General features: G+C 38.4%; 1 protein-coding gene across 4 annotated transcripts in view; it reads right to left on the bottom strand.

Moving 5' to 3' along the window:
- The window catches only part of plxnb2a.1 (plexin b2a, tandem duplicate 1), a 250675-nt gene that overhangs the window by 4950 nt on the left and 232893 nt on the right, over positions 1-12832 (bottom strand). For all 4 annotated transcript variants that reach the window (XM_028449132.1, XM_028449133.1, XM_028449129.1 and 1 more), the window contains 16 exons: positions 11560-11766; positions 11387-11470; positions 11126-11221; positions 10067-10203; positions 9873-9973; positions 7954-8174; positions 7704-7885; positions 7537-7603; positions 5951-6097; positions 4245-4322; positions 4067-4145; positions 3824-3924; positions 2883-2964; positions 2579-2730; positions 2008-2168; positions 186-333 (listed from right to left, as the gene is read on the bottom strand). In XM_028449132.1, the coding sequence (XP_028304933.1) occupies positions 186-333; positions 2008-2168; positions 2579-2730; positions 2883-2964; positions 3824-3924; positions 4067-4145; positions 4245-4322; positions 5951-6097; positions 7537-7603; positions 7704-7885; positions 7954-8174; positions 9873-9973; positions 10067-10203; positions 11126-11221; positions 11387-11470; positions 11560-11766 (2043 nt within the window). The remainder of the gene's footprint in view (positions 1-185; positions 334-2007; positions 2169-2578; positions 2731-2882; positions 2965-3823; positions 3925-4066; positions 4146-4244; positions 4323-5950; positions 6098-7536; positions 7604-7703; positions 7886-7953; positions 8175-9872; positions 9974-10066; positions 10204-11125; positions 11222-11386; positions 11471-11559; positions 11767-12832) is intronic.

Raw genomic sequence — 12832 nt, 5'->3', positions numbered from 1 at the left:
AGTGTGCGTCTTTATCTGATAAAAATAAAAATACGATCGTCCCCTGCAGCTTTAAATCAGGCACAAGAAGAGCAACAGTTACACTGAGCAGTGAAATTCAAACACCGTCAAAATAGCTGAGAAGTATCACAGTGTGTGTGTGTGTGTGTGTGTGTGTGTGTGTGTGTGTGTGTGTGTGTACTGACTCGTGTGAGCTTGTGTTCCGTCTTGGTACACGCATCCATGAAGGTCTGAGCGATGACGAGCAGAGACGCGTCCACCACCTCCGTCACATGGACATCAAAGATGAAGTGAGGATTCCTCAGGATGTTCACCCAGTACCGCAGAGGCAAACTGACACACACACACAACCAGACACACACACACACACTTTAATTACAAGATCTATCTATAAATATTGGGGAAGGTCTGCGTGTGTGTGTGTGTGTGTGTGTAGCACATATCTCCCTGACGCAGTGTCTGATCGACCTGAAACTTTTTTCTAACAGCTTGCACGTGGCCCGAGGGTGCGCAACAATTATTTTGGACTTTTTTGGTGATAACGTTTCAAAACATTTATTTTCATTTTATTTTGACAGGACATGAGAAGGGGGGAGGGGCGTCTGAGCCACACGCGCACACACACAGCTGTTTAGAGAGGGAGAGTTGCGACAACGGAAGTTCGAAATAGACACAAATAGTTCCTGGAAGTTATTGGCGGGCAATGGCAACGAAACATACACATTTCTCCACGAACACGCCTTCATCACCGTGTGTTTATAACCTAATGCACACCTTGGATGTACATGACATATTTGTGTGTAATTAAGTTTCCCACTGAGTTTTTCCTTGCAGAAGGAGGGTGTAAGGACAGAGGATGATATTTATTATCTATTTGCTTAAGTCCAGTGAACATTGGTGAAAACTTTATTTATCAGTTTATCATGTTCATGTCCCATAGAATTAAACCAGGGAAATCACACACGCTATTTTACTTTACATCCGTGAATAAACCTCTTTATAACACTACAGAGTACAGAGTATGTACACCTCTTTGTACATCCAACCTTCAAACACATACTCATTTGGCCATAATTGACAACTCGACTTAAGCTCCTCCCACTATATGAATACATACTTCTGACGGGCACTGTAGTAGTATTCACATACTGTAGTAGTATTCACAACGTCTTTGTTCTATTTTTCAATTAATTTTTTGCTTGGTTTTAATAATGATATGTGATCATTTATTCTGCTTTTGGTTTTGGTCAATTTACATTTTCTTTACTTTTGATTTTTTTTACAAAAAATTCTTGCGTCTGTTCTCATGACAAACGTTCTCTCTTTTTCTCGTGCCTGGAGAGAGTTAGACACTTTCTGCCTCACCATCACAGCCTTTGAGCAAAGCACCAAACACTCCTGCTGATAAACTTCATGTATAGATTAAAAAGTCTTAATCCGTTTAGTGAAACCTCCAATCAGAATGTTGTCCACGAAATCCAACCTCTTTATTAACGACAGTTATTATAAGTATGACCGCTACATACTTTACTTATTTTTTGTGCTTAATTTTGATCACTTCAGCTGTTTTTTTCCAACACTTTAGACTTTTACTGGAGTCATTTTGTGTATTTTTGTTGATTTTTTTGATGTAGTTTTGTGCATTTTTGTTGTCGTTTGGTGTATATTTTTTTTTAATGTATGTGTTTTGGAGTAATTTTGTGTGTTTTTGGAGCCTTTTTCTGCATATTTACAGTTATTTTGTCCGTTATTTGTGCTTCTGGAGTCATTTTGTATATTTTTGTGCGTTTCTGTTGTTGTTTTGTGTACTTTTTGTATAAATATTGTTAAGTTTTTTGTTTCATTTTCCTCATTTAGTATAGTTTTATTATAAATACCATATGTGTCAATTAACCTCATTTATAGGTTAATTAGCAGTTTAAGGATGTAACGTTACCATATGTAGTTAAATCAGTGGCTGTTGCTCTGTGTTCGCTCCTCAATGGATGCGTGTGCGGTGTTGTGTACCTATTTGTCTTCCAGATGTGCAGCGTCTCCTCGTCCACGTTGTCGTGTCTCAGCGCCTGCTCGTCCAGGAAGTCGAAGAAGTATTTGACGGCGGGTGGGACGACGGAGCCCGAGCACAGGACGCTGCGGAAGAAGTCGTCGACAAATTGCTGCAGAGTTCCCTGTAACACAAACGCACACACCTCAAAACACGCCCTCATGACACATATGGTATTTATAATAAAACTCTACTAAATGAGGAAAATAAAACAAAAAAACTTAACAATATTTATACAAAAAGTACACAAAACAACAACAGAAATGCACAAAAATATACAAAATGACTCCAGAAACACAAATAACAGACAAAATAACTGTAAATATGCAGAAAAAGGCTCCAAAAACACACAAAATTACTCCAAAACACACACATTAAAAAAAAAAAATACACCAAACGACAACAAAAATGCACAAAACTACATCAAAAAAATCAACAAAAATACACAAAATGACTCCAGAATCACACTGAAATGGCAATAAAAAACAATAATTATACAAAAAATGCACAAAAATCATGGAGGAGAAAAATGACCTTGACAGACAGCAGTCTGGTCAGGTAGATCTCAGTGATGGCTTTGGTCATGGCCTTGTCCTTCATGCTGCCACGCTTCGACTTCACCTCGTCTATTTCGTCCGCCGGCCTCACCAGATGGTAGGTGTTATCATCCTCCAGGAGAGCGTTTTCTACACAAATATGTGGAACATCATTAGAATCATAATATTTATCCAGTGTGGGGCGCGTCGTAGAAATGTAACACTGCTCTGGGCAAAAGCTGCAGTTTTTCTACATCTATTATGTCACAGATTTAAATAATCATCTTTGTGTGCACACGTACTCTCTTCATGGTTGTCTTGATGCTGGTGGAATGACTGTGTGTGCAAAACTCGAGACAAAACCAGTGTGGCATTATCTCGAACCTGGAAGACATAAAACAGACAGACAGGCCGCAAAGGGTTTGAGACTTGAATGAGCTACAAATACGGATACTGTACATACAGTAGGTCGACATTTCTCAGGCTTTGATCCTGGTTTGGATTTGAATCGTCTTCTTGTGTATGAATCGTGCTTGGATTCTTCTTAATTTCTACCTCATGAAAACTTAAAGCACAGAAAACCTCTGGAACCTCTGGAACAAGTCAGTGAACCCTCATGATAACTTTGCCTTTCCTGACATTGGAGTGTTCAAAGGACACACAAAATGACTAGAAAACATACACAAAATGACTAGAAAACATACACAAAATGACTAGAAAAAATACACAAAATGACTAGAAAAAATACACAAAATGACTAGAAAAAATACACAAAATGACTAGAAAACATACACAAAATGACTAGAAAAAATACTCAAAATGACTAGAAAAAATACACAAAATGACTAGAAAACATACACAAAATGACTAGAAAAAATACTCAAAATGACTAGAAAAAATACACAAAATGACTAGAAAAACAAACAAAATGAGAAAAATACACAAAAAAAGAATAGAAAAAATTCTTAAATGGCAACTCAAACATACAAGATGACACACACGAAGAGGAACACACACAAAGAGGAACACACACACGAAGACGAACACAGACACACACACACATACAAAGAGGAACACACACACACGAAGAGGAACACACACACACGAAGAGGAACACACACACACAAAGAAGAACACACACACACAAAGAGGAACATACACACACATACGCACACACACACACACACACACACAAAGAGGAACACACACTGAAACACACACACACACTGTGACTGTGACTCACGTTGTAATGAGCCAGTGTGTTGAGACGTTTCCATCGACCTTCTTTCTGTGACGTGAGGTCAAGGTCAGACAGGATCTGACCCGTGGAGCCAGGACGCCACTCTGTGGACGGATACCCACTCACACGTCAGATACAGTACACTAACAGCATGATAACATTAGGAGTCACATATGAAGTATTTTAGGTGCTACCTTCTATAAAGTGATTTTTATTAAGTATAAACAGTCATTCTAAGTGTCGTACCCAAAGCCACGTTCTCCACCTTGGGCCTCTGTGAGTACGGCAGGTTCCTGTAAACCTGATCAATGATCTTCTCTTTAACCTGCAGAGACCATCACAGGCCGATCAATGCAAAGAAACAGTGACACCTAGTGTGTGTTCATCAACCTACATCATCAGCCACACACGCACACACACACACCTGAGTGATGGTGTCACAGTTCAGAACCTTTACTGGAGTCACATCTGGACCTTCTCCATGCACCAGCACCTGCAGGGTCTGACACACACACACACACACACACACACACACGAAAAAACACATTATTCTTCTGTTATTGTGAGGTTTTGAATATTCCTTTATTTCACTACATTAACTTCAAGAAGGTTTTAATGTTGAGCAAAGATTGTGAACATCAAGTCATCAATGATTTTTTAAACATTTTGCTTCAGACTCTGAACAAAGACCAGACCAGAAATACAGATATTCATAATGTAAAAGGATAAACTTAGAATAATGAGTAATCTGAGCATTAATACAGGAAAGAACAAAAAGTTTATAGTAATTTTGTGTGTTTTTCTCTCATTCTGTGTATATTTGTTGTTGTCTTTCTCGTTGTGATGCATTGTGAGCCTTTCTGTAGTCCTTTTGTGTATTTTTCCTGTAAAATATATGTTTTTTGGAGGCATATCGTGTATTTGTGCTGTCATTTTGCATTTTTTTGGAGTCATTTTTGTGTATTTCTGTTGTCGTTTTGCTTGTTTGTCAGTACTGTGGGTTTGAGTAATTTTTTGTGTTTTTCTTGTCTTTTTGTGCACTTATGTTGTCGTTTTCTGTAATTTTGTACATTTTTCTGAGTAATTTTGTGTATTGCTGCTGTCGTTTTGTTCATTTTTGCAGTAGTTTTGTGTGTTCTTATCTTATCTTTTACCTGCAATGTTGTAGTTCTCTGTATTTTTTTAATGCATTCTTGTTTTTGTTTTGCATATTTTTCTGTCATTTTGTACATTTACTTTGGCTCCCGCAAAATTTGAATTTCTTTTTTCAAATTTCATTATTCTTTTGTGTTTTTAGAGTTTTTGTTTCGTTGTTATTTTGCATATTTTTTGTCATTATTTGTATTATTTGTCATTTTATGTGTTTTTTTTAGTCGTTATATATTTTATTTTGATACATTTTATTAATTTCTTTTGTCATTTGCGATTCATTGTGTGTGTTTTATTATTTTGTGTGCTCTTGTCATTATTTTTTTAGTTGTCATGTTTTGAAATTTTGTTGTCATTTTGCGTTTTTAGAGCCATTATTTGTGTTTCGCTATTATTTTGTACGTTCTTTTTATTCGCTAAATTGTATTTGTCATGTTGTGTTTTTTTTTTAGTGATTATGTGTTTTGATTAATATTTTGTGTGTTTTTTTGAGTCATTTTGTGTTTTCAAATAATTATGTGTGTTTTGTTATTATTTTGAGTCATCAGTGTATTTCTTTTGTCATTTTTTGAATTTTTGTTGTCAAATTGTTTGTTTTAAGAGTTTTTTTCCTGGATTTTTCTTGTTGTTTGTGTATTTTTCTGTAATTTTGTCTATTTTTTTGCATTTTGTGTGTCTGTGTTTTTTTGGTTGTTTTGTGTTTAGGTGGCAGTCGTATGTCTCTTTGCTATCATTTGAGTAATTTGTTGTATTTTGAAATATTTGTATGTTTTTGTAAATACTTTTTGACATTTTGTGCATTTTCTAGGTTTTTTTGCGTGTATTTATATTTCTTCCAACAGTTTTGGGGGCCGCACAAATTCAGACCGAGGGCCGCATGTGGCCCCTGAGCCGCCAACTTCCCATATCTGCTGTGCTGCGTTCAGGGAGATAAACACAGCAGATCCAACCCAGCACAGCGTGTGTGTGGTGTTCACTGACCAGCACCACGTACTCCACATCGTCTCCCAGCAGCCCCGTGTCGTTCAGCGTGTATTTGGCTTTCTTTAATTTGGCGTCCACGGGTCCTTTTTCTACTTGATGCTTTAAAGCCTTGAACAGTTTGTAAAGAGGCTCTCCGGCCGTGTCCTGGAACAAAAACATCAAGTTTTATGAGGCGAGCCACACTGACTTGTTTATTACTCCGACAGTCCGAGTACAAGTGTAATAAAAGTCGTGATAATAGAGCCCGAAAAGCAGAGCCGTGACTATTTTATGGATTTAGTGAGACGTTTTAGGAGGCCATTTATCTCCATTTAAACCTTTGTCCAACCAAACAGCCTCCAGGGCAGTTCCTGCATATCTAAGGACTTTAATCTGAATATTTCATTATTGTAGAACAATTATCTTCTCCATGGCAAATGAAATATTCATAGCAATGTGGAGCTGGTGTCAATTCCACGATCATTTTGAGCCCTGCAGCGCCACATGGACGCTTTGGAAAATAAAAGTGGGTATATTTAAAGTTTAAGGCTGTTTTTAAAGTAAGAATAATGAGAAATTTCATTTTTTTCTTGCCTTAGAGCAGGGGCGTCAAACTCAGTTTAGCTCAAATCTAAAGCGGTTTAATCTCAAGTAGGCCAGAGGTTTCAGGTGGTAATAAGGAGCAATAACAGCATTAATGTCCTTCCACGTATAAAAAATATGTAAAGTATGTGAGGTACACACAATAACCAAGCAATAAGTTAAAGATATCAGTCCCTGTGTGATCTTCACTTCATATTTCCTTCATTTTGTGACCATTTTTATTTCATTTGGGAAAATGTGTGGAATAACTTGAGAAAAATTGCTGGATTTTTGAAAAGTTGGGTGATTTCCGCAGTGAATTATCATTTTTACTTTCCCCCTACTTTACTGCTCTAAAGCAGGGGTCAGCAACCTGTCTGAAACTGTGAGCTACTTCAAAGAGGCTGATTCATCCGAAGGGCTACCATTGTGATACACTTCTTAAATATGACGTTTAATGGTCTCGCTTTAATTAAAGGGTAAAATAATGACGGAAAACGTGCAGTAATCTGAAAAAAGGTAAGAACATTTAGATTTCAACACGCAAAATGTTATTTTTCAATATTTATGCAGTTGTCTCATTTTTTATTACATTTCATTGAAAATCTATCATGTTTCTCTTTTACTAGCCAATAAATAACAGCTTTACCCATTTTTTTAAACAATTTAGCAGTTATGCATACTATTTCAAAAATTCACTTGGCAATTAAAAAAAACCCATAAAATCACAATCCAATCACCAAATCTGCAGCATTTTTTTTTTAAACAAAAAAAAAAGTTCAGTCACTTTGAGACAGTGTAGCTGTATTTAACTCTACTGAGGCTCTGACTACAGCCGCCATCTGTAATTATCTTTGTGAGGTCGAAGCCTGGCAAGTAAATCAGATTTTAGACGGAGCTCAATGCAGCGCGCACAGGGGGGCAGACTTCACCTATGAGCTCCTTCACACGGTGGCCGACAGGGATAAAACACACATGTTCACAAAGCAATGAATAACAAAATCTCCAAAGAAGAGTTTTACCCTCAGGAACTGATAGAGACAGATGGACATCCAGTTACACAGCATCCTCTCCACCACCGTCTCTGACCTAAAAAACAAGCACACGACACAAATTCAGTCGTTCCACCTCGTACGTCTGAGAGAAGCTCAACTTTACAGCAGGACAGATTAGCAAGTGAAGGCGTTACCTTCTGAGCATCAGTTTAGGGTTTTTATTCTGCACGTGTTCGTCCATCATCTGCAGCAGCAGCGTCCTCATGATGTCCGTGTAATACTCCAGCTTCCCGTGCAGCGCCACCGTCAGCAGGGATGCAAAATACCCTCGGGAGCGTGGGTTGAAGTCTGGCCGGCTCTCACACGTGCGGATGAACTACAGATAGACGAAGACAAACGGTCAGTTTCTGGCACTGAGTCGTGACTTAGCGACGTCCGACTCACGTTGATGAGGAAGGTTTTGCTGTTCAGGAGGTTGGAGAACTGATTGAGGGCCTGGGCACGGCGCACTTCAGGGATCTGGATGCGTCCTGTGATCATTGGGTCGTTGGCGCCGTCTTTGGAGTGCAGGAAGAAGTTACGGTCCGTGTAGTTCTTGTAGTCCAGGAAGGGGATGCGACCTTCCCCGAGGTCGCTGGTGTGGTCCTCCATTTCTATCATCAGGTCTGAGAATTACAGGAACACGAACCAATTACACATACAGTTAATTAACACCAGTTAACACTCTTTATTAAAAGGCAAAATAAAACAACTAATAAATAACTTCAGAAGGAAAGAATCACGCAAATTATTTGGAGATGGAACTGTGACAGGGTCATCTATGAGGGGGAATAAAGGGGAAAACTTTTTGGGGTTCATCCATAAAGTCAGCAAAATGATGGTCCATTGTTCTATGAATCTGTGATAACCACATTTATTTATTCATCTGAATAATATCCACTGTTATCCAGGAAGTGTATTATTATTATTTGTGCCATAGTATAAAGTCATCTTAAAGATGTGAATCCTTGTTTTAATCAGAAATAAGATGAGTTAAAAGTGACCAAAAATAGTGGAAAAGGTGGTGAAAAAGGATTTAGAAATGTGTTAAAAGTTTCACATTAGAGTGGCCAAAAATGAACAAAACAAATGGTAAAAAGGGTTCAAAGCATCAATATTGGTTTAAAAGTGACGGAAGGGGGGGCAATGTAATGTAAAAAGTAGGAACAATTGGTTTAAATTGGCAAAAAGAAGCATGAAATATGGTGAAAAGAAGTTAAAAGTAAATGGTAAATGGATTTGATTTATATAGCGCTTTATAAACACAGAGGAAGTCCCAAAGCACTTGACAATATCAGCTCATTCACACTTACATTGAGCCATGGTGACAATAATGGGTCAACATATGTGACATTAGGTGGAAAAGTGATGGAAAGGGTTTATAAGTGCCGGAAATGTCTTCAAGATGGAAAAAATGGTGCAGAAAAGGCATTGAAATTTGATGAAGAAGTGACAGAAATGTGAGTAATCAAGCAAAAATGCATTAAAAGGAGCAAAAATATGGTAAGAAAAAGTGATGAAAATAGGTTAAAATATGGCAAGTTTGGTGTAGTTGCAGAAAAAGAATAAAACTACGCATACGCATATTCTTAGTTTCTTGAAGGCATCTGGTGACCCCTAGAACCCCTGCTCTAACGGGCCAGATTTGGCCCCCGGGCCTTGAGTTTGACACATGTGATGTAATATTTTTGCATTCAGTTCTACGAGTCCTTGCACAAAGGGAAGAAAGGGAAAAAACAGGGACATTAATGCATCTTTTCAGGAGACAAAACGCTCCGATGTACACATGGATCATAAGAATTGAACTACTTTGCATTGTTTCACATATGGTAGATGTGATGAGATATTTTCAGGTTATGGCTTTTTCTGCACTATCTACACTATTGCATTCACTGTTTCTCCAAGCCTTAGTTAATTTCCTCTGATGTATACATAGGGTCATTAATACTGGCTTTGGCAGACAGCTCTGATATCAGCCCACCAAGCTCCTACAAAGACTTCCAGGAAAAGTTTGTGAAGTGTGAGCCAAAGCGCTGTCCGTTCCACATAACCGTGCTGGCACGCGCTCAAAAACATAAGCTGTCAAAGTGGCAACAGACTCTAATTTGTAAGCGCGCGAGCAGGTGACACCATGCTGATGAAAATCCTGAAGTTTGTGCCGAGTCTGCTGCTTGGCTTAGGGAGAGGCATCCTGTGAGGGGCCAGGGAGGTTATTTTGCTATTGGGAGAGCGACATCAGCACTTTAAAGTGATGATTTTACCTTTCTTAAGTTCTTAACTCGGATGTGTTTTGCACAGAAACCGTATTCACGTTGCCTTCCTACCTGTGAACTCCTTCTTGCAGCGATCTCGCACACTTTCCTCCAGATTCTCCAGCTGGTGTTTCACCTTCTCGTACTCGCGCTCCGCTTGCTGACTCTTCCTCCTGTTTCCACGGAGCGAACAAATTATTATTATTATTATTATTGAACGCATCATCCTACGAGCTTGTGTCCTTTCACTTGAATACTCTTCGAACCTGTAGCAGTAGACGGACACGGCGATGAAGAGTAGCATCGGCACGATAACGGCCGGGATGATAATCGCCAGAGGAATGTCGTCCTTCCGTGCGTAGTAAACCTTACCCACCGGCCACTTGCCGTGACCAAATTTCACCTGCAAAGGACAAGTTTTCAGTTAGTCTAACGCAAACAGGTCTAATATTGTACAGCCCCCAATGTAAACAAGCAAAATAAATGAGTCAAATAAATATAAAATTACGGAAATATACACAAAACCATAAAATATACACAAAAAGACAACAAAAAAACATAAAAAGGAAACAAAAATGTACAAAGTGACAAAATAAATACATAAAATAAAGCAAAAAACAGACAAGGTGACTAAGAATACACAAAAATAACAGAGAAATGAACAAAATCAAAGCATAAAATGACTCAAAAAGATGCAAAATTACAGAAAAAAAAACACAAAACCCTAAAATATAAACGAAAAGACAACAAAAATACCAAAAACATAAAAAGAGAACAGAAATGCACAAAATGACAAAAGAAATAAACAAAATTACCAAAAAAAACTGTCAAGGTAACTAAAAATACACAAAGATAGAAATTTATAAAACAACACAAAACGACATAAAACATACAAAGTTACAGAAATATACACCTTAACAAAAATGGACAACAAAAAAACTAAAACATACATAAAAAGAGAACAAAAATGCACAGAATGACAAAAGAAATACACAAAGTTAACCAAAAACTAGACAAAGCAACTAAAAATTCACAAAAATAACAGAGACAAAAATCCACAAAAGGACTCAAAAACATGCAAAAATACAGAATAGAACACAAAACCATAAAATATACACAAATGGACAACAAAAATAACAAAAACATACATAAAAAGAGAACAAAAATGCACAAAATGACAAAATAAATACATAAAATTAACCAAAACACAGACAAGGTGACTAAAAATACACAAAATACAATAAAAAACAAACAAATCCTTTGTTCTTTCCTGTATTTATGCTCAGATTTTCTTATTTTAATGCTGATATGAATGTTGTGTTTACCACGAGCTCCAGCAGGTCATTGGTGGTGTCTCTGCGTTGGCGTTTGGAGGAGGGTCTGGGCTGAGATGAAGGAGCATCCAGGATCAACTTATCGTCCTGCAGACGAGTTCTAGGTGATTAGTTTGCCAACTTTTAGAATTTCAGAATATTAGTTGAATTCATAACTGGCAACAAGTAATGGCCAAATACAGGACGATTCCTTATTTTATGGGATACATTTAGTCATAAAGTAATGAGAAAACTACCTGTTGACATGTTTACCTGCAGAATGTTTACGAGACAGGGGGCGTCTCCGACAAACGCCTCGGCCTCTTTCGCCGTCATGGCTTTAGAGAAACCTCGACCCTGAACCAACCAGAGGAACAAACCCAATGTGATCCCGACAGAAAAAAAAAAAGGACGACTCAGGTGAGCCCTGATTGGTCGGTTCTTACGGTCACAATGATGATGCTGGTCTCAGTGATGACATTCTTGTTCAGCTGGTTGAAGGTGGGGTCTGGGTGGTATTTGAAGTCGTTCAGCTTTTCGATCACGTTGTCCAGCTGGAGGAACGTTTGCAGCGAGGTGCTGTCGGAGCTGTTGGCCGGTGGGGAGTCAAACATTAGGACGGTGTCGTTCTTACTCAGAGCAGACTGGACAAACTGGAAGAGAACACACGTAGATAATTATTTCAGCTCGGTGGGAAAAGTCTAAGTTAATAGATACCACTGTGTTATTAAACTGTTATTACTATGTTTACCTTCTTCATGCATACAGAAACTGCCTTGACTTTAGGTCTATGAAGGGATCCTTCATTGTTTTTACAAGTTTGGCCTAAAATCTTTGAAATGTACTTAATAGAACATCTATGCCTAACAAAACACATTATTATGCACCATATTCTTTAACGGGAAGTAAACTACTACTACAAAATGAGTATGTAGTGTGTTCACATTAGATAGTATAAAAAGATTGAGTACGCAAGAAATACCCCATGATGCATTGCAAGCGGAATGTAAAATGGTCCAAGGTCCAACATCTCCTTTTCAAAACAAAAGCATCTCTTCTTCTCTTCCATTAGTTTTTTTTTTTACACTTTTGTAAACAGGGCTCTTGTTTTGACGTTAACAGGAAGTTTTGTCAGTAGCACAATGGAGGGTCTCCGAAAATCTCAGAAATGTCGGAATGAAATGTGTTTTCCACAAGTTGTATGGATCAAATGAGCACATTCTACTGAATCACTTTCTTGCTTAAAACGTTTTCAGAACTTTCAAAGGTGGAGAATCAACGGAGATATTTAGCCTCAGTGTGACTCAGGCTTTTGTCGTTGTAAATTCGAAATAAATCTTGGAAAACTTGGAAGTATAGAGTCAGTGTTCTTCCCCCAGTCTAGTGATTGACCAATTGGACGGGGGGAAGAACACTGACTCCCTCTACAGGAAGGGCCAGAGCCGCCTCTATTTTCTGAGATGGGTGAGGTCCTTCAACATCTGCTGATCCTCTACGTTGTTGTTTGCTGGGGGAGCAGACTGAGCGTCGCAGACACCAACAGACTCATCCACAAGACCAGTGACGTCGTGGGGGTGAAACTGGACTCTCTGACAGTGGTGACAGAGAGGAGGAGCCTGTCCAAGGTGGAGGCCATCTTGATCAATGAGTCCCACCCACTCCATGATGTGCAGGTTAGTCACAGAAGCACCTTCAGCACCAGGCTGATCCCACCACGGT

Source organism: Gouania willdenowi, chromosome 6 (assembly GCF_900634775.1).
Source record: "Gouania willdenowi chromosome 6, fGouWil2.1, whole genome shotgun sequence".
NCBI lineage: Eukaryota > Metazoa > Chordata > Actinopteri > Blenniiformes > Gobiesocidae > Gouania > Gouania willdenowi.
Note: the sequence above shows the minus strand (reverse complement) of the source record. Positions and strands in the feature narration are given on the sequence as shown.